The following is a 23,283-nucleotide window of genomic DNA, read 5'->3' on the forward strand; positions in this document are numbered from 1 at the left end:
ATTAATAAAATTCTGAAAAACAGCAGGAGCGTTGGTGAGACCAAAGGGCATAACCAAGTTTTCGAACAGCCCTTCAGTCGTCAGGAATGCTGTTTTCCATTCGTCCCCTTCACGGACTCTTATAAGGTTATATGCCCCACGTAAATCCAGTTTAGAGAACCACTTGGCCCCGGTGAGTTGGTTACATAAATCAGGAATTAGGGGGAGAGGGTATGTATTTTTCACAGTAATTTTGTTTAATTCCCGAAAGTCGAGGCACGGCCGCAAACCACCATCTTTTTTCTTAACAAAAAAGAAGCCCGCTGCCACAGGTGAAACAGAAGGCCTAATATGCCCTTTGCGGAGACTCTCAGTAATGTACTCCTTCATGGCTAGACGTTCGGGCCCGGACAAATTGAACAGGCGAGCCTTGGGTAACTTGGCTCCAGGGACTAGATTAATGGCACAATCAAAGGGTCTATGTGGTGGTAGTGCCTCAGCCTCACTTTCAGAAAATACGTCTTGAAAATCTTTCAGGCACTCCGGAATACCTTCCAGATCGACAGACGACACTGACACAGATTTTACTGGGGTGACAAGGGTTGTCAAGTTACAACATAGACCATTAGCCATACAACCCCACTGAATGATCTCCCCTGTGACCCAGTCAATAGTAGGATTGTGACGTTGAAGCCAAGGCATACCCAGTATCAGTCCAGCCGGCAGATTATTTATGACAAAACATCTTAATTTTTCCACGTGAGTGGAACCCACTTTCAGAGAAAAGGTATCAGTCATGAAACAAATTCCCTCCTGGGTGATAGGAGACGAATCAATTGCCACGATTTTAACAGGATCTATTAACCTGACTGTCCCTATCTTATGAAAAGTCACAACTTTGGCATCGATCAGATTAATAGAAGAACCACAGTCAACAAAGGCGGTAGTCCCAACCGGGCCGCCTGTAAGTTCCAGTTCCACCGGAAGCAGAATTTTAGCAAGCGAGTAAAAGGCTACCTGGGAGTCTGGGCAACCTCCTCGATTGTTACCCAGACTCAGTCGTTTTCCTGACGGCTTCACTGAAGAAGGGCAAGAAGGACAGTTCCTTCTCCAATGTCCAGCGGATCCACAGTAAAAGCATAATTGGTTGTTTCTTCGGTGTCTCCTCTCTTTTTCCTCCAATGACGTGGCACCAACCTCCATGGGCTCAGGACTAGATGCAGAGTCTCTCAGATTGGAGAATAAAGGGGTCTCCTGCAGCATGACCCCTCTTGCCCGCAGCCTACGGTCCATGCGGACAGCCTGGATCATAGCGTCCTCCAAAGAATCCGGTGGAGGATGAAGGGCTAGGGCATCTTTCAAACGTTCGGACAGGCCTCTACAGAACAAACCCCGGAGGGCAGCGTCATCCCAGGAGACCTCCGCTGCCCAGCGTCTGTACTCAGAGCAGAACCATTCAGCAGAGTTCCTTCCCTGTGTCACACTCATCACCATATCCTCTGCCAGACGCACTCTATCAGGCTCATCATAAATGTGCCCCAGAGCCTCAAAGAACAAATTCACAGACATGCGTTCAGGAGCAGAGGAAGAGAGAGAGAAAGCCCATGCCTGTGGAGCCCCCCGAAGTAGGGAAATAACGACCCCCACCCTCTGGAACTCATCCCCGGAAGAGCGGGGCCTCAGAGAAAAAAAAAAGCTTGCATCCTTCTCTGAAAGACCTGAACTCCTTTTTATCCCCTGAGAAAAGGTCTGGCAATTTGACCGGAGATTCTGGGAATGCCAATGACACATCTCTATCCCCAGCACAAGAATCCCCTGTAGAGCCAGCCCCCTGTACCGTATCCACCAACTGTTGCTGGGTCTGGGCCATCATGCGCTGTTCCACATTAAGTTTGTGGAACATTTGGGTCAGGTGCTTGACCTGATCAGCCAAGGCTTGTATGGGATCCATGAGGATAACACACTTTTTTTTTTCTTTTTTTTTTTTTTTTTTCCTCAGAGGGGAAAAAAACAAACTGAAATGGTCAGCTATAATGTCAGGAACACCGCACTGCACTTGCTCACTGTGCCAGTGCGGGTGTCCTGAGTACAAAGACAGTACTCACAGATACCTGTGGAGCAGGGCAGCAGCGGTGACGATGCGTGCTTCAGAGTATCAGGACCTGAAGCACATGACTGCTGGGGGCGTGGCCTAAGCTCCACAGATCTAGGAGCTGCAGGGAAACTCCTAGAAAGGTAACTACGGGGCAATGTTACCAAGGGGCATAGACAGAGACAGAAACCAGACGAAGCCAGGGTCAAAGCACCAGATAGCAATACAGTACCACGGGGTTTAGACAGAAAGGATAGTCAGGACGTAGCAATAGGTCAGAAAACCAGAACGGGCAATAGACGGTACAATAGGGACAAACTGTAACGGAGTAACGATAGCCAAGCCAGGAGGTCAGAACCGGAGAAGACAGTAGTACCAAAGCGAGAGACGGAGTACAGAGTGAGGGAAAAGGCCGGGTCATACACGGGAATCAAACAAGCAACGCAGAATACACGCACACCAGGGGTCAGACACACCAGAACGACAGTATAGCTGACAGAGAACCCTGGTAATGAGTGAGTATAAATACCCCTCCCTGATCCAGAAAGAGGCCACGAACACTTAACCCTGTGAGTGCAGGGCAAGAACCCTGTTCAAACCATGACAACAATACCAAGCATTATATGAAATGGTATAAAACTTTATTCATACCTTCATGTGCGGATTACGTGCGCTTTTACACTGTGGATTTTCTGCAAGTCTTTTGGAAAATCTGAACAGAAAACTCAGCGCACCCACAAGAGAAATGGACAGGTTGTGGATTTGAAACGCGCGTCGCAGGTCAGTTTACGTTGAATTAAAAAAAAAAAAATCATCCCATAAATCCCATCCGCTTTGCTAGAACTGCTTTTTTGAAGCCGCAATAATACGTAAAAAATAAATACGTAAACACGTAAATAAAATAAAGTCCTGTTGCTATAATTGTGTCGATTAATCAGACAGTCCTATGATGGAAGCATATTAGGTTTGCTGGGTTATGAGATGGCGGATTGAATTGAAATAGGCCTTGGGAGCAAATCAAGCATGGAAGGCGGCAGTGCGGTTTATTCTCAACGCGTTTCGACGTTCTCAGACTTTTTCAGGAGAACCATAAGGATTGAAGGGATTGACTCTTACATAATATTCTAGATCAGGATCAGGGGCCACTACCATCTCCAAAGCAGGGGGAATTGTGCATTATGAGGAGCTATTGGACTGCGCAGGGCCCATATATTGTTCTTGCACAGAGGCCTTCTTCTGTCTGTATCCGCCATTGCTTCAGATGTTATATTCTGAGAGTTGTAGTTTTGCAACAGTCTGAGATCTACAGGTTGGACATGTTTGGCAGTCATAGGCTATCTATGCTGTGCAGTTCTAGATTATCATATAGCACTTATTATAGCCCAGCCTGGCATTGTGTGTCCACAGGCAGGGGCTTTCATCTACATTATAATACAGGGTCCTGGGCCAATCGCTGGCGGTGGGAGGGGGGATGCTGGAACTCTATCCCATTCATCACATACTCAGTCAGGACAAAGCTGCAGCTCCAAACACTTCCCACAACCTCACACTGGATACTATTACCTCCCCTGGCATGGACTACTAAACCCCTGGGCAGAAGATGAAGGTTACAGTAAGTGCTGAACTTTCTGATTCCTATCCACAGCAATGATTAATATCCTGGGGTCTCCAGAAAAAGGAAGAAACAATCATCAGGACGGGGTCTAATACTTTTCGAGTGTGCAAAGGAAGTTTATTTTATTGACTTTTGTGCACTGTAACATTATTTTTTATAATTTTTTTTGCAAATATTTACATTTGTACTTTTAAATATTGTTTTTAGAAGTTTTTACATATGTAATTTTTTTATGATGATGTTTTTTTTTACGTATACGCAACTCTTATTATTGATTGGATTTATTATTATTTGGACTTTTGAAGCAATATCCATGTTGATGTATTATCTTCCGCTATATTCTATATTTATATGGACCCGAGCGTTGACATAGGAATGTTGCACTGTGTATTCACTATGGTCAATATATTAAGACCAGACCACAAGATTGGGTATAGGTTTTTTTTTTGAGAAAATAATATTTATTATAGTACAAAATTAGTGCAATGGAAACATTCGCATCAAGAAACAGATTTGAACTGGTTGCAATAATTATAATGTCACTATAGTGCCACTTTGCATCACCCACCTCAGTCTATTGCTACAAGGCGACTTGTAATGGCAAAGTGGTCCCTAAGGTACTTCGGCCCTATAACAGGGTAGCAGTACTATAAATAGTATGTAAAATTTGGATGTGAATTTACATAGGGGTCAAGGTTTCCTTACGCTTCTTTTTTTTTGTATTTTTTGCATTTTTTGTATTTTTTGCATTGCATTTTCTGAATTTCCCCATAGTGGGACGATTAAAGGATTATCTTATCTTATTATGTATTTTTTTGTATATTTGCATTGCACGGTGCTGGCAAAGAAGGGTTAAAAGTTGGACTTGATCCCAAGTTCCATTTTCCTGCAAGAAAAATGTGCTTTTTTTTTTTTCTTTTCTGTTGCACAATGTCTGAAAATGAAGATTTCAGATTTTCTTGAAAAAAAAAAAGGGAAAAGGTCATTTTAATACTTTATTTGTGCAAGTGAAGTGGAAAGGGCTTTATATTTAGAGGAGAGGAATGAGAGCAGATCGGTGACACATGCAACTAGTTCCTGGAGGAACTGCCACATACCTGACTGGTGAGTACAAAGGCTGACTCACTGGAGGGTGACTGCCGCTGGGCACACTGAATAAATGTCACCGGCCGGCATAATGCATTTTTATATTCTCTTGCAATCAAATCCAATACGTGGCAGTGACGTGTTAGGGTACAAATTATGGATAACACTTGTAGGATAATCGTCCCTCTCAATGAGTTCTTCCTTTTGTTATGTCAATGCAAAATATTACTGTTATTTTTAACATTTTAATAAAGTTATTTGGAAAATGGAGACGATGGGACAGTGGCCCTTTAAATGGTCACATGCCTTGTATCAGGCATACTCTATAACAGAACATGTGTCACCCATGTACAGCTGTCATATTTAAAGGGCCGTGGTTTGGGTCAGATGATCTCATTCTCCCTGTGTCTGACCAGGTGGATGTGGAAAGTCGGCACAGCAGGAAACCATTACAAGATGATTAGATGGAAAAAATTTTCCTTTTTTCCCAATGATGTCGGGGTGTGGGTTGCAATATCAGGTCAAGACACACAGTGGCTCAGTGGTTAGCTCTGCAGCCTGGCAGCGCTGGGGTCCTGGATTCAAATCCCACCAAGGACAACATCTGCAAGGAGTTTGTATGTTCTCCCCATGTTTCCATGGGTTTCCTATGGGTACTCCAGTTTCCTCCCACACTCCAAAGACATACTGATAGGGAATTTAGATTGTGAGCCCCAATGGGGACAGTGATGATGATGTCTGTAAAGCGCTGAGGAATTAATAGCACTATATAAGTGAGTAAAATAAATAAAAATAAAGGCAAGAGGATGGCAGGAATTTCATAAGGTGGAGTGATTTTTGTATGACGGATATTGAACCGTAAGGGTTAATTCACATGATCTATGTTAGTCATATTACGGCACAATTTCCGACCCGATCACAGGTTTGTTGACCTGAATTATCATCATCATATCCACCCATGGTCTGGCCAGTTGACCAAAATGAGGTCCATCAGCTCAGAATGGCTGCCAACAGAGGTTTACGGGAGCAGAACAATTGTGGACTTTATGGACCTGGCAGTGGGGTTGTTGTGTTGGGCTTCACAGGGTTGACAACTGGCAATGGAGTATTGTTGGGACAAGGGCTGACAACTAGTTTAGTGCAAGATGAGGCCATTAACATGGTAATGGCGGTTATGCACTATGTGTAGATTGGAAATGATGTGCACTTTGGCTGTTCCAGGAGGTCCATGCATGGTGACTTCTTGGAACAAGTAGTCACAACGACTATGTGGAGCGCAGAATGAGGTGTGAGCATTGCAGCCTTGAGGAACATAAGTGTCTGTCTATAATGATTTTAAGAGGTTGTCAAAGGGACTGCAATGTCGATACTTGGTGCTACGAAGCTGATACTTGGTTGTAAAAGGAGGGCAATATTGTTTTTGTACATTGTGGCTAGATGAAAATGCTTTTGTGTGTCCTGGGCTCCTGGGCCAACATGTTAATTTTAGGAATTCACAAATAACCTAATCACCCATCCCTTGTAGATTGTGAGCCCTCGCGGGCAGGGTCCTCTCTCCTCCTATACCTGTCGTGACTTGTATCGTTTAAGATTACTGTACTTGTTTTTAATTATGTATACCCCTCCTCACATGTAAAGCGCTATGGAATAAATGGCGCTATAATAATAATAATAATAATAATAATAATTGAGGCAGGAGGCACTTGATAGCCTCATACTTCTGCTTGCAGCTCTTCATAATTAATGATCATCGGTTCTCATTTTCTCAGACTTTTAGGTCTGTTTTCCAGCAGTTAATAGTGAAGTCCCCTCGCGGACTATGAGAAAACTTCAACACTCCATTTAGCTGGTCTCTGTGATCTTTAGGAGGGCTTCCTGGTCTCCCCTGGGGCACCATAAATTGGGGCAGAAAGCTATTGTTTCCGGCAGAGGCAGAGTGCCTATGTGCTGGGATGGAGCACAGGTGTAATAAAGGGTACTTCATGCTAAAATCCAAAAATTCTCAGTGAGTCAGCTGCTTGCACAAAGTTATGAAGAACATAGTTCCTATAAAGGAAAATCGAGTGACAACCCATATGGCATCATTGATTCTACAGAGGCATTTCATCTTTCCTACTGTCCTGGAAGGCATTTTGGTCATGGAGGAGGTACAGCTAGGCATAGAATTTTAACATGGTTTTGTGGCAGTTTTGATTTTAGGAAATGTTATTATGGCTCCTAGTACTTAAAATTGTGATAAAAACTGATACTGTATTTCTTGTTTTTTTCCCCCTTATAAAAATGGGTTTGGCCATCTAATTTGTATGGAGCCTCTGACAATTCTCTATCCGACATGTCCAATTTCAGACTGTTGATGCTTTGTGGTCTACAGGTGAGCTGCCACCGGAGATGTCTCGCAGCAGCTATCACAAAGCGAGCATTCCTGGGTATGGGAATTTCGAATGTAAGCTCACGGCCGATCGAATGATCGGTCTGCTGAACCCGTTCTTTGACCGATAGCCATCTGAAGTGTATGGGGGGCTTTAGTCATCACACTGCAAAGATAAAGCTGACACCAGAGCTGTTAATGGCTATGCTGGCTTGAGTGATGTCCGGATTTGTCCTGTGATGACCTCAGGTGACCAAGACTGGTTGCCACCAGATTCTATAAGGGATTTGGGGGAAGGGAAAGGGTGAAGTGACTTCTGAAACAAAATGCCTTTATGACCTAAATGAGCTAATACTGAGTACAATGCATTTACAAACATCCGGATATAAAAGCAATGAGGGCACATTGCAACAATTTTGGTAGGATCAGTCAACAATCTAATATCTACAGTGCTTTGAGAAAGTATTCGGCTCCCTGGAACTTTTCAACCTTTTCCCACATATCATGCTTCAGACATAAAGATACCAAATGTAAATTTTTGATAAAGAATCAACAACAAGTGGGACACAATTGTGAAGTTGTACGAAATATATTGGTTATTTTAAATTTTTGTGGCAATTCAAAAACCGAAAAGTGGGGCGTGCAATATTATTCGGCCCCTTTACTTTGAGTGCAGCAAACTCACTCCTGAAGTTCATTGTGGATCTCTGAATGATCCAATGTTGTCCTAAATGGCTAGTGATGATAAATATAATCCACCTGTGTGTAATAAAGTCTCCGTATAAATGCACCTGCTCTGTGATAGTCTCAGGGTTCTGTTTGATGCACAGAGAGCATCATGAAGACCAAGGAACACAACAGGCAGGTCCGTGATACTGTTGTGGAGAAGTTTAAAGCCGGATTTGAATACAAAATGATTTCCAAAACTTTAACCATCCCAAGGAGCACTGTGCAAGCGATCATATTGAAATGGGAGGAGTATCATACCACTGCAAATCTACCAAGGCCCGGACGTCCCTCTAAACTTTCATTTCAAACAAGGAGAAGACTGATCAGAGATGCAGCCAAGAGGCCCATGGTCACTCTGGATGAACTGCAGAGATCTACAGCTGAGGTGGGACAGTCTGTTCATAGGACAACAATCAGTTGTACACTGCACAAATCTGGCCTTTATGGAACAGTGGCAAGAAGAAAGCCATTTCTCAAAGATATCCATAAAAAGTGTAATTTAAAGTTTGCAACAAGCCACCTGGGAGACACACCAAACGTGGAAGAAGGTGCTCTGGTCAGATGAAACCAAAATTGAACTTTTTGGCAACAATGCCAAATGATATGTTCGGCGTGAAGGCAACACAGCTCATCACCCTGAACACATCCCCACTGTCAAACATGGTGGTGGCAGCATTATGATTTGGGCCTGCTTTTCTTCAGCAGGGACAGGGAAGATGGTTAAAATTGATGGGAAGATGGATGGAGCCAAATACAGGACCATTCTAGAAGACAACCTGTTGGAGTTTGCAAAAGACTTGAGACTGGGACGGAGATTTGTCTTCCAACAAGACAATGATCCAAAACATAAAGCAAAATCTACAATGGAAAGGTTCACAAATAAACATATCCAGGTGGCCAGCGGGACACCGACGATGAAAAAAATTGCCCAGGATTTTCGAGCACGATCAGCGATATCCAGCGGGGGGGGGGGGGGGGGGGGCAGTCGCCGCTGCGTGTCTCATGTAGCGAGATCGAATTTCAGTCTCTTGATGTACAAAACTGATAGAGACATGCCCCAAGTGACTTGCAGCTGTAATCGCAGCAAAAGGTGGCGCAACAAAATATTGAGTTAAAGGGGCCGAATAATATTGCACGCCCCACTTTTCAGTTTTTGAATTTCCACAAAAATTTAAAATAACCAATAAATTTCGTTCAACTTCACAATTGTGTCCCACTTGTTGTTGATTCTTCACCAAAAATTTACATTTGGTATCTTTATGTTTGAAGCATGATATATGGGAGAAAGGTTGAAAAGTTCCAGGGGGCCGAATACTTTCGCAAGGCACTGTATGAGGCTTAGGGGACAGGTGGGGGATGTATGGATTTCAGACCCTGGACTTTTCCCAATAAGACCAGTTTGGTCCACTCCCAGCCAACGGCTGAGCGAAGTTGCTGGATATCGGCAGGAACTTGAACACGCTGTCATATATGGCGATCTAGAGCATCCCAAACATGCTCAATGGGTGACATGTCCAGTGGGTATGTTGGCGATGCTAGAGCTTCGCACAGCCATTGAAGAGGAATGGACCATACCAACACACATAGCTGGATGCTATGGTTTACACATGATCAAAATTAATGGTTCTCTGGTTGCTATGGGCTACAAATTGTGTTCATTGGTCACTAAGGACTGTTTAAATTGGTTGCTATGTATTACAGAACCTGGATACTGATATATCACTATGGACATCTGCCTCCTATTAATCTGTGTTACTGGAATGTTATACAGTAGGATGCGGCACATTTGTTAATATGGAGGCTTCCTCCTCTTCCTTATTAACTTTGTATTGGTGGCTGCAGCACTCAGGGCTTGGGGTCATGGAGAGATGGCCACATTCGTATGCAGATGGCCACTCTTGTAGATAGGGGATCTTCTATTGTTCCTCTCCATGTGGGGGCTGACTGGTGGTGATGGTGCTGATTACCATCTCAAACACAGATGTTCTACTTCCTCTCCCAAGACTCCATAAGAAAGTCTAAAATTCTATTTGGGGGAGAAAGGGCCCGTTACATTTAGCGATGCACCAGCGATCCCGACCACGATATGACGCGGTCAGGATCGCTGGTGCATCGCTAAATGGTCGCTAGTGAGCTGCCACACAGGCAGATCTCACCAGCGACATAGCAGCGGTCATTACTTGCCTGTCAGATGCGGCGATGATGAAGTCCTCAGCCCACGTCCACACGTCGCTCGTCGGCGCCAGCAGGAAGCCCAGCAGGAAGCCGCCGCCGAGAAACGGCCCAGGCCGTTCTCGCGCCATCAGCGATAGCCAGCGGGGGAGCCGGTCGTAGGTGAGTGTCACATGTAATGATATCGCTAGCAATATCGCTGCTGCGTCACAAAATCGGTGATGCTTTAGCGATTTTGCTAGCGATATCGCTATGTGTGAAGCCCCCTAAAGCCGAATGACAACAATATAGATGACACATTCATATGTATGGACATTTGGGGGAAAAAATCTAGGAGAAATGTACTGTTTCAGATGTAATGGCTGCCATATTTGGGGTCCAGAAGTAGTTTATTGATGTTGTTTATGTAATCGGGCCAGTTGACTCCAATACATATTAGACAAAATTAGATAAATGTCGGCCAAAGCCACCAATATTCACAAACAGCATAGAGAACAAAGGAGCGCCTAGCAGAGTCCACAGTCCTCGATATGGGAGAATACGACGAGATAGCTGCCAGCCAATCGATTGCTCGCCCAACAGGCATCTATTATGTATGGGGGCCGACTGCTGCCACTCCAAATTTCACCATACACAGGAATGCTTGGCCAAGCACACCTGTGATCTCTTTGAGGAAGCACACAGTATTACCTCTTTGAGCACTGATAATGTAGTAGGTATTATACAAGTATTTCAGAAGAATTACAGAATCTACACAGATTACACAATATGCTGAGGTAGGACTCCCATCTTTCATGCACCCCCCCCCTCACTCCCACCAAATACAAAGGTTTAATGCTCCTTGCGTAAATACAGATATCGTAAGGTTTATCTTTTCAGATGGCACACTCCTTTATTAACTTTGAATGGAATCTGACAAGTTATAGATTGCTATATTAGTACACGATCAAAACCATTAATACTGCATGAATATAGCAGCAGAACCACCATTAGTACATGATTACATCACCAAAATAATCATCAGAACATTAATACAGCACCAGAATCATCATCAGTACAGGTATTCATCACTGGAACAATCATCAGAACATTGATACAGCACCAGTACCATCATCAGTACAGGTATTCATCACTGGAACGATCATCAGTACATTAGTACAGCACCAGAACCATCATCAGTACAGGTATTCATCACTGGAACAATCATCAGTACATTAGTACAGCACCAGAACCATCATCAGTACAGGTATTCATCACTGGAATAATCATCATTACATTAGTACAGCACCAGAACCATCATCAGTACAGGTATTCATCACTGGAACAATCATCAGAACATTTATACAGCACCAGAATCATCATTAGTACAGGTATTCATCACTGGAACAATCATCAGTACATTAGTACAGCACCAGAACCATCATCAGTACAGGTATTCAACACTGGAATAATCATCAGAACATTGATACAGCACCAGTACCATCATCAGTACAGGTATTCATCACTGGAACGATCATCAGTACATTAGTACAGCACCAGAACCATCATCAGTACGGGTATTCATCACTGGAACAATCATCAGAACATTAATACAGCACCAGTACCATCATCAGTACAGGTATTCAACACTGAAACAATCATCAGAACATTGATACAGCACCAGAATCATCATCAGTACAGGTATTCATCACTGGAACAATCATCAGTACATTAGTACAGCACCAGAATCATCATCAGTACAGGTATTCATCACTGGAACAATCATCAGTACATTAGTACAGCACCAGTACCATCATCAGTACAGGTATTCATCACTGGAACGATCATCAGTACAGCACCAGAACCATCATCAGTACAGGTATTCATCACTGGAACGATCATCAGTACATTAATACAGCACCATAATCATTATCAGTACAGGTATTCAACGCTGGAACAATCATCAGAACATTAATACAGCACCAGAACCATCATCAGTACAGGTATTCATCACTGGAACGATCATCAGTACATTAATACAGCACCATAATCATCATCAGTACAGGTATTCAACACTGGAACAATCATCAGTACATTAGTACAGCACCAGAACCATCATCAGTACAGGTATTCAACACTGGAACAATCATCAGAGCATTAATACAGCACCAGAACCATCATCAGTACAGGTATTCATCACTGGAACAATCATCAGAACATTGATACAGCACCAGAATCATCATCAGTACAGGTATTCATTACTGGAACAATCATCAGTACGTTAGTACAGCACCAGAACTACCATTAGTACAGAACTTCAGAAGCAAGCTTAGTACAGTGATTAATTGAAATGGCTGGACAGACTCCCCCCCCATATAGATTTGTGTGGCATGAACTACAACTCCCAACATGTCCTTAACAATGTGAAGGTGATGCTGGGAGTTGTTGTTACCAGCTATCATCAGACTGAGGACCATACATGAACCACAATACTGATCAGATTCAGTCAGCATCACAAATAAATATTTGCATCCAGGTATCGTTTAGGTGACCTCTGATTTGGAGTCAGTCTTACCCCTTTCTTCTCTATCTTGATCAGACGCCATAACGAATTTTCAAATCCGCTGCTTGTCTTTGCAGCCTTTCCTCTTCACCAACCTTATGTTGCACATGACATTTTCCCCTTAAAAATGTTGTCATTATTGTGACCCCTGAATTAAAATATCTGCCCATGCTGTGCCCTTAAATAAATGACTGTACCTCACTATGCTCCCTGCACAAAGAATGCCTCCACACAATCTATCCTATAAAATATTTTCAGCACATTTTCCCCCCTTGCGAACTACAACCGCCATTCTGTCCCCTCTTATGAGGTACAACCGCCACCCTTTATGAACTATAACAGCCAAGCTTTGCCTATATTTAACTATAACCACTGCACTGTCCACCTTTATAAGCTATAGCTGCCATGCTGTCTCCCTTTGTGAACCATAACTGCCACAATCTTCTTCAATAAAATGTTGCCTCATGACTGTCCTCCCTTATTAACTACAACCGCCATACTGTGTGGGCTACTAAACTATAACAGCTCTCATGAACTATATCCGCTGCTCTGTATCCTCTTATAAACGCCTATAACCGTCATACTGTACCCAGTTATCATCTATAAACACCATCTTCTCCTATAAATTTGCCTCAACACCATCTTCCCCTATGAACATTCCCATGTCTCCAGTTTCCCCTCATACTATTGCTATCTCCATGTTGCCTCTCCTTCACACTGTCCCCATCTTCAGTGCCTATATTTAACTATAACCACCGCACTGTCCACCTTTATAAGCTATAGCTGCCATGCTGTCTCCCTTTGTGAACCATAACTGCCACAATCTTCTTCAAAAAAATTTTGCCTCAAGACTGTCCTCCCTTATTAACTACAACCGCCATACTGTGTGGGCTACTAAACTATAACAGCTCTCATGAACTATATCCGCTACTCTGTATCCCCTTATGATCGCCTATAACCGTCATACTGTACCCAGTTATCATCTATAAACACCATCTTCTCCTATAAATTTGCCTCAACACCATCTTCCCCTATGAACTGTGTTCTCTACTTTATTCCCATTTCTCCAGTTTCCCCTCATACTATTGCTATCTCCATGTTGCCTCTCCTTCACACTGTCCCCATCTTCCATGTCTCCCCACATTGCCCCCAATTCATACTTTGCCCTCAAACTGCCCCCCACGCTGCTATCTCTCCATACTGTGCCCCCTAGTTCACATTGCCCCTGCTCTATATTGTTCATCCTCTTCACAATTCCCCCCATACTCTCCTTCTATACTGTGCCTTAACAATAAAAGTCACTTGACTCTTCGACTCCATATGGAGCACTTATCATTGCCCTTGTCTTCGCTGCGCCGTGGAAGCAATGTCAGCAGTGTGATGATGTGGCGCATCATGGCGCGGCATATTAGGATAGGGAGATGACTAGCGCTCCTGCCCCTGCGGTGTCGGTGCTCATATCTACTATTGTATTCACATCTAAAATACGCCAATACTATTGAATGTAGAAAGCAGCTAACCATTGTAGGCAAAAAGTTCGGAACCTGCCAAACCCCCACCCTTTGGTTTGTCTAACATTGGTCTAATGTATGGGGGGGCTTTTACAATTTAGCAAGCTACCACCCTCGAAATGCCACCTTGCCCTGTAGTGATACTGCAGGACTACAAATACTCCACCATATAACCAAATGGCATACATATGGCTTGTCAAAAACAGATCTACCCTTTACATTTTCATGCCTCTGTCTTCCAAGTCCTCTCTCGTCCAATCAGGTTGCAGCTTTTATGTCTCGTTAGGTTTTAATTTAGCAAATTGCGGGTAGATTAAGTCATTTTACAGATGTAAATCTTAGTAGGGAGAGTAGTGACTGTGCACGACAATGAGATTAAAGGACAATTAATGAGAACAAATGCTCAGTAATGAGGCAGGGTGTAGGCCCGGAGCCCGGGGTAGTCACCAGCACAAAGTCACTGATTGTTACATTTCATCAGGCCCAGAGGGATGTGTGACCTGCTGAGTCCTAGGTGATCATTATGCCTGGCACATGGGGGCCGCAGATACATGTCTTCTACAAAGACAATGTAATTACAGCTAATCGTGCCATTCTAGTAATCAGATTCATGGCTGACAATCCTGGATACCAGGGGGAGCAAACTGAATCTTGGGAGTCCCAATGCAAAATCTCCAACAGGTCCCCCAAGGATCACAGCCGGGCCTTTAATGGAATTGGTCTTTTTCAATTGTGCCAAAGGACCTCTTGGGACCTCAAATCCTGCACCCACTATAGCTACTCCCCTGCTGGCTATACATGAAATAAATGTGGAGAAAACGGTGATCTCTCCCCTGGCACAGGCACCCTGGGCGTTTTTAGGGTCTGAATACCCGCTCTGACCCAAGTCTGCACACACCTGAGGGTTTGGTACAGCTAGATTCTAGGCAAAGCTCTGTTAGATACTGTAACAATCTGAACTCCATACTGATACATATTAATTGCACTGATACATTGTAACAAACGATCAGGACAGGAGAGAGACTTTGTGCTGCTGACCTGTTTAGCTCCAAGAGGATTGTGTAACCTGGATACAAATGTAACAAACCCTCAGTTGTGAGAAGTGTTAGGTTTGGACAGGATTTCAGTAGTGATGAGCGAACGTGCTTAAATAATGTGTTATCTGAGCATGCTCGGGTGCCAGCAGAGTGTCTTTGGCATACTGGAAAAATATGTTCCAGTCCCCGCAGCTGCGCCGTGGCTGTTAGGCAATCCCTGAATATGTTGCGGCTGTTGAGCAATCCCTCCATGTGTCGTGGCTGCTGTTGGGCAATCCCTGCATGTGTCACGGCAGTTGGACAATCCCTGCATGTGTCACGGCAGTTGGACAATCCCTGCATGTGTCGCGGCGGTTGGGCAATCTCTGCATGTGTCGCGGCTGTTAGGCAATCCCTGCATGTGTCGCGGCAGTTGGGCAATCCCTGCATGTGTCGCGGCGGTTGGGCAATCCCTGCATGTGTCGCGGCTGTTAGACAATCCCTGCATGTGTCGCGGCGGTTGGGCAATCCCTGCATGTGTCGCGGCGGTTGGGCAATCCCTGCATGTGTCGCGGCGGTTGGGCAATCCCTGCATGTGTCGCGGCGGTTGGGCAATCCCTGCATGTGTCGCGGCTGTTAGGCAATCCCTGCAAGTGTCGCGGCGGTTGAGCAATCCCTGCATGTGTCACGGCGGTAGGGCAATCCCTGCATGCGTCGCGGCGGTTGGGCAATCCCTGCATGCGTCGCGGCGGTTGGGCAATCCCTGCATGTGTCGCGGCGGTTGGGCAATCCCTGCATGTGTCGCGGCGGTTGGGCAATCCCTGCATGTGTCGCGGCTGTTGGGCAATCCCTGCATGTGTTGCGGCTGTTGGGCAGTCCCTCAATGTGTCGTGGCTGCTGTTGGGCAATCCCTGCATGTGTCGCGGCGGTTGGGCAATCCCTGCATGTGTCACGGCGGTTGGGCAATCCCTGAATGTGTCGCGGCGGTTGGGCAATCCCTGCATGTGTCGCGGCTGTTGGGCAACCCCTGCATGTGTCGCGGCTGTTGGGCAGCCCCTCCATGTGTCATGGCTGCTGTTGGGCAATCCCTGCATGTGTCGCGGCGGTTGGGCAATCCCTGCACGTGTCGCGGCGGTTGGGCAATCCCTGCATGTGTCGTGGCTGTTGGGCAATCCCTGCATGTGTCGCGGCTGTTGGGCAATCCCTGCATGTGTCGCGGCGGTTGGGCAATCCCTGCATGTGTCGCGGCTGTTGGGCAATCCCTGCGTGTGTCGTGGCTGTTGGGCAATCCCTCCATGTGTCGTGGCTGCTGGTGGGCAATCCCTGCATGTGTCGCGGCTGTTGGGCAATCCCTGCATGTGTCGTGGATTGCATGTGTCACAGCTGTTGGGCAATCCCTGCATGTGTCGTGGATTGCATGTGTCATGGCTGTTGGGCAATCCCTGCATGTGTCGTGGCTGTTGGGCATTCCCGGCATGTGTCGTGGATTGCATGTGTCATGGCTGTTGGGCAATCCCTGCATGTGTCGTGAATTGCATGTGTCACGGCTGTTGGGCAATCCCTGCATGTGTCATGGCTATTGGGCAATCTCTGCATGTGTCGTGGCTGTTGGGCAATCCCTGCATGTGTCACGGCTATTGGGCAATCCCTGCATGTGTCATGGCTGTTGGGCAATCCCTGCATGTGTCGTGGCTGTTGGGCAATCCCGGCATGTGTTGTGAATTGCATGTGTCATGGCTGTTGGGCAATCCCTGAATGTGTCATGGCTTTTAGACAGCCGCAACACATGCAGGATTGCCATGCAGCCGAGGGGACAAATATATTTTTCGATCACACGGAAGACACTAGATGATTTCTGGACATGTGAACATAGCCTAAGACGGTTGATGGGTTCGTCCAACCATAATCCAATGTGTATGGTCAGCTGAACAGTGGCTATCCTCTACTCATGAGTATTGGGTAAATCCCCCCTTATATTTCATTACACTAGACACATTTTACGTTTCTGGATCTGACACATTTTAAGTTTCTGGATCTGACACATTTTAAGTTTCTGGATCTGACACATTTGAAGTTTCTGGATCTGACACATTTTGCAGCTGTGGGGTGCAGAGTCAGGATCTGTGGGATGCTCTGACTGTGGGATTCTCAGAGTGAGCGGAGTTTCACACAGGACCCCGGGAACTTAAAATTTGTGGTAAGAGGACACAGGAAGTAGCCGGGATTCTTCCCAGCCTCAGAGTCCTGTGAGAGCCGGGATATTTACACAAACACATGTTTTCTGGAGATGTCAGCTGCGCTCTCCGCCATCTGATGATCCACAGCATAAGCAAGAATTTTAATTTTTATATATTTTTGAGGGTGGATAATGTTTTTATTTTAAGGCGAATTTCACACAAATGAGGTAAATGGGAAGGATGAAAAACAAAGTGGTGAAAAATGTATGATCGCTGGCAGTGGTCATGCAAGCGCAACACTGCTCCATTCATTGTCTATGGGACAAGCAGAGATCTGAGCATTGTGGCTGGCCAGCTCCATCAGTCCCAGAGTGAAATCAGTGGAGCAGTCCTACACATGCACAACCACCGCTCTGCTCAAATAAAGGACACAGCCTCCTACTCCCGTATTGATGGGGCATCAACGACCAGACATTTATCACTCCATGAACTTCGGAAATTCCCCCAAAACCTTTGAGGAAGTCGTAGTGACCAAAAAACAAGAACCATATTAAAAGATTTCGAGTATTTGACCTAGTTTTATGGCATCTTGGTCCTGAAAATAAGTGAAGGTCCAAGGTCACAGTCGTCCTCGAATGTGTTCTTAAATGGGAATAAATTAAAGGGCATCTGTCAGTAGGATCAGCCCTACTAAGACGTTCATATGAGCATGTAGGTCATAGGAAGCTGAATAAAATGATACCTTGATATCTGCGATCCGATGTTTTATTCCAGAGAAATCCACATTTTTCTTAATATGCAAATTGCTGTCTGGCCCATAGATCATAACAGCTAATTTACATAATAAGAAAAATGTCGATTTCTCGTCAATAATACATCTGATTTCAGATATCAAGGTATAATATTATTCAACTTTTTATGACCTACATGCCCATTTAGATGGCTCAGGAGTGTTGATCCTACTGATTCCCTTTAAAAGGTGAGTTGCCCCTTTAAATCATTCTAGCGATAAACTTGATACTTGACAGTCTATGGCGCCTCTGCTGACAGTGCTGGTAACATAACCAGATCCCTTCTTGAAATTGCTCTGACATTTCCACTATGTCCTGGGGTGCCAATTTCTATGGAAGCTGTAATGGCCGCTACATGGGTTGTCACTTATACGAAATGGATATAACTCTGTATCTCTAGACTTAGGGCGACTTCAGAACCTCTTTTTCTATTAATTTCTTAATTTATCAAATCCATTTTCTTCTTTTCAGAAAACAAACAGGGACAGTTTTATTATTGGTGGAGTTACCCTTTAAGGAGGAGGCCGATGTAAGAATCCTGGTGTTGTGTTATGTCAGGCTACACTTACAGTTTATGTATAAGACTAAAACATTTCTCTGACACGTCCAGAAGAATGTGACCCCCAGGCCGCAGAACAAATGGGATGTTTAGATTGCAGAGGATTCTGGGACGGGACTTACCCTCTTTGTGGGTACAGGAGAGGGTTTCTCCCCTCCATACTTGGGCCTAGCTTCCTCCCTTTGTAGTTGTGTCCTTTTATGTTTTCTTCAGCACAGTTTTCTATGGCGGCAGGACTTTGTATTCCTGCTCTGTTTACTAGAGGACAGGCGGAAAGTTTCCAAAGTTTCCTTATATTTCTTGGATCTGTCAAGTCTTAAGAAGAACTGGAAGAATTCAGAGAAAACCATCTGCCCAAGCGGAAAAGAGATCTGGAGAAAATATTAATGGCTGCCTGACAACTACTGTAGACAACATCACAGCACCAACAGGTTGTCACTCCGGTTTATTAGACAAATTTAGGGCTTGAGTATGCCAGCTCTGCAGACAGTATCACACATAGAGGGCTTAGATACACAGCTCTGCAGACAGTATCACACATAGTAGGCTTAGATACACAGCTCTGCAGACAGTATCACACATAGTAGGCTTAGATACACAGGTCTGCAGACAGTATCACACATAGTAGGCTTAAATACGCACGTCTGCAGACAGTAGTATCACACATAGTAGGCTTAGATACACAGCTCTGCAGACAGTATCACACATAGTAGGCTTAGATACACAGCTCTGCAGACAGTATCACACATAGTAGGCTTACATACACAGCTCTGCAGACAGTATCACACATAGTAGGCTTAGATACGCACGTCTGCAGACAGTAGTATCACACATAGTAGGCTTAGATACACAGCTCTGCAGACAGTATCACACATAGTAGGCTTAGATACACAGCTCTGCAGACAGTATCACACATAGTAGGCTTAGATACACAGCTCTGCAGACAGTATCACACATAGTAGGCTTAGATACGCAGGTCTGCAGACAGTATCACACATAGTAGGCTTAGATACGCACGTCTGTAGACAGTAGTATCACACATAGTAGGCTTAGATACACAGCTCTGCAGACAGTATCACACATAGTAGGCTTAGATACACAGCTCTGCAGACAGTATCACACATAGTAGGCTTAGATACGCAGATCTGCAGACAGTAGTATCACACATAGTAGGCTTAGATACACAGCTCTGCAGACAGTATCACACATAGTAGGCTTAGATACACAGCTCTGCAGACAGTATCACACATAGTAGGCTTAGATACGCAGGTCTGCAGACAGTAGTATCACACATAGTAGGCTTAGATACACAGCTCTGCAGACAGTATCACACATAGTAGGCTTAGATACACAGCTCTGCAGACAGTATCACACATAGTAGGCTTAGATACGCACGTCTGCAGACAGTAGTATCACACATAGTAGGCTTAGATACACAGCTCTGCAGACAGTATCACACATAGTAGGCTTAGATACACAGCTCTGCAGACAGTATCACACATAGTAGGCTTAGATACACAGCTCTGCAGACAGTATCACACATAGTAGGCTTAGATACGCAGGTCTGCAGACAGTATCACACATAGTAGGCTTAGATATGCACGTCTGCAGACAGTAGTATCACACATAGTAGGCTTAGATACACAGCTCTGCAGACAGTATCACACATAGTAGGCTTAGATACACAGCTCTGCAGACAGTATCACACATAGTAGGCTTAGATACGCAGATCTGCAGACAGTAGTATCACACATAGTAGGCTTAGATACACAGCTCTGCAGACAGTATCACACATAGTAGGCTTAGATACACAGCTCTGCAGACAGTATCACACATAGTAGGCTTAGATACGCAGGTCTGCAGACAGTAGTATCACACATAGTAGGCTTAGATACACAGCTCTGCAGACAGTATCACACATAGTAGGCTTAGATACACAGCTCTGCAGACAGTATCACACATAATAGGCTTAGATACACAGCTCTGCAGATAGTATCACACATAGTAGGCTTAGACACACAGCTCTGCAGACAGTATCACACATAGTAGGCTTAGATACACAGCTCTGCAGACAGTATCACACATAATAGACTTAGATACACAGCTCTGCAGACAGTATCACGCATAATAGGCTTAGAGACACAGCTCTGCAGATAGTATCACACATAGTAGGCTTAGACACACAGCTCTGCAGACAGTATCACACATAGTAGGCTTAGATACACAGCTCAGCAGACAGTATCACACATAGTAGGCTTAAATACACAACTCTCAGACAGTATCACACATGATAGACTTAGATACACAGCTCTGCAGACAGTATCACACATAATAGGCTTAGATACACAGCTCTGCAGACAGTATTACACATAATAGGCTTAGATACACAGCTCTGCAGACAGTATCACATACAGTAAGCTTAGATACACAGCTCTGCAGACAGTATCACACAGGATAGGTTTATATACACAGCTCTGCAGACAGTATCACACATAGTAGGCTTAGATACACAACTCTCAGACAGTATCACACATGAAAGACTTAGATACACAGCTCTGCAGACAGTATCACACATAATAGGCTTAGATACACAGCTCTGCAGACAGTATCACATACAGTAAGCTTAGATACACAGCTCTGCAGACAGTATCACACAGGATAGGTTTAGATACACAGCTCTGCAGACAGTATCACACATAGTAGGCTTAGATACACAACTCTCAGACAGTATCACACATGATAGACTTAGATACACAGCTCTGCAGACAGTATCACACATAATAGGCTTAGATACACAGCTCTGCAGACAGTATCACACATAATAGGCTTAGATACACAGCTCTGCAGACAGTATCACATACAGTAAGCTTAGATACACAGCTCTGCAGACAGTATCACACAGGATAGGTTTATATACACAGCTCTGCAGACAGTATCACACATAGTAGGCTTAGATACACAACTCTCAGACAGTATCACACATGAAAGACTTAGATACACAGCTCTGCAGACAGTATCACACATAATAGGCTTAGATACACAGCTCTGCAGACAGTATCACACATAATAGGCTTAGATACACAGCTCTGCAGACAGTATCACATACAGTAAGCTTAGATACACAGCTCTGCAGACAGTATCACACAGGATAGGTTTAGATACACAGCTCTGCAGACAGTATCACACATAGTAGGCTTAGATACACAACTCTCAGACAGTATCACACATGATAGACTTAGATACACAGCTCTGCAGACAGTATCACACATAATAGGCTTAGATACACAGCTCTGCAGACAGTATCACACATAATAGGCTTAGATACACAGCTCTGCAGACAGTATCACATACAGTAAGCTTAGATACACAGCTCTGCAGACAGTATCACACAGGATAGGTTTAGATACACAGCTCTGCAGACAGTATCACACATAGTAGGCTTAGATACACAACTCTCAGACAGTATCACACATGATAGACTTAGATACACAGCTCTGCAGACAGTATCACACATAATAGGCTTAGATACACAGCTCTGCAGACAGTATCACACATAATAGGCTTAGATACACAGCTCTGCAGACAGTATCACATACAGTAAGCTTAGATACACAGCTCTGCAGACAGTATCACACAGGATAGGTTTATATACACAGCTCTGCAGACAGTATCACACATAGTAGGCTTAGATACACAACTCTCAGACAGTATCACACATGATAGACTTAGATACACAGCTCTGCAGACAGTATCACACATAATAGGCTTAGATACACAGCTCTGCAGACAGTATCACACATAATAGGCTTAGATACACAGCTCTGCAGACAGTATCACATACAGTAAGCTTAGATACACAGCTCTGCAGACAGTATCACACAGGATAGGTTTAGATACACAGCTCTGCAGACAGTATCACACATAGTAGGCTTAGATACACAACTCTCAGACAGTATCACACATGATAGACTTAGATACACAGCTCTGCAGACAGTATCACACATAATAGGCTTAGATACACAGCTCTGCAGACAGTATCACACATAATAGGCTTAGATACACAGCTCTGCAGACAGTATCACATACAGTAAGCTTAGATACACAGCTCTGCAGACAGTATCACACAGGATAGGTTTATATACACAGCTCTGCAGACAGTATCACACATAGTAGGCTTAGATACACAACTCTCAGACAGTATCACACATGATAGACTTAGATACACAGCTCTGCAGACAGTATCACACATAATAGGCTTAGATACACAGCTCTGCAGACAGTATCACACATAATAGGCTTAGATACACAGCTCTGCAGACAGTATCACATACAGTAAGCTTAGATACACAGCTCTGCAGACAGTATCACACAGGATAGGTTTAGATACACAGCTCTGCAGACAGTATCACACATAGTAGGCTTAGATACACAACTCTCAGACAGTATCACACATGATAGACTTAGATACACAGCTCTGCAGACAGTATCACACATAATAGGCTTAGATACACAGCTCTGCAGACAGTATCACACATAATAGGCTTAGATACACAGCTCTGCAGACAGTATCACATACAGTAAGCTTAGATACACAGCTCTGCAGACAGTATCACACAGGATAGGTTTAGATACACAGCTCTGCAGAC

The 23,283-nt window shown here is 44.4% G+C and overlaps 1 protein-coding gene across 2 annotated transcripts in view; it reads left to right on the forward strand.

The window, feature by feature from the left end:
* The window catches only part of CASS4 (Cas scaffold protein family member 4), a 105,458-nt gene that overhangs the window by 55,053 nt on the left and 27,122 nt on the right, over positions 1-23,283 (forward strand). The window contains exon 1 of one of the 2 annotated variants that reach the window (XM_073580668.1): positions 3,479-3,683. The exons of the other annotated variant lie outside the window; for it this stretch is intronic. Within the exon in view, the coding sequence (XP_073436769.1) occupies positions 3,672-3,683 (12 nt within the window). The 5' untranslated portion in view covers positions 3,479-3,671. Of the gene's footprint in view, positions 1-3,478; positions 3,684-23,283 lie in introns of those variants that run through there. 2 annotated transcript variants of the gene reach the window in all.

The sequence above is a fragment of the Dendrobates tinctorius genome, unplaced genomic scaffold (genome assembly GCF_039654945.1).
Source record: "Dendrobates tinctorius isolate UK_male_01 unplaced genomic scaffold, ASM3965494v1 ptg000065l, whole genome shotgun sequence".
NCBI lineage: Eukaryota > Metazoa > Chordata > Amphibia > Anura > Dendrobatidae > Dendrobates > Dendrobates tinctorius.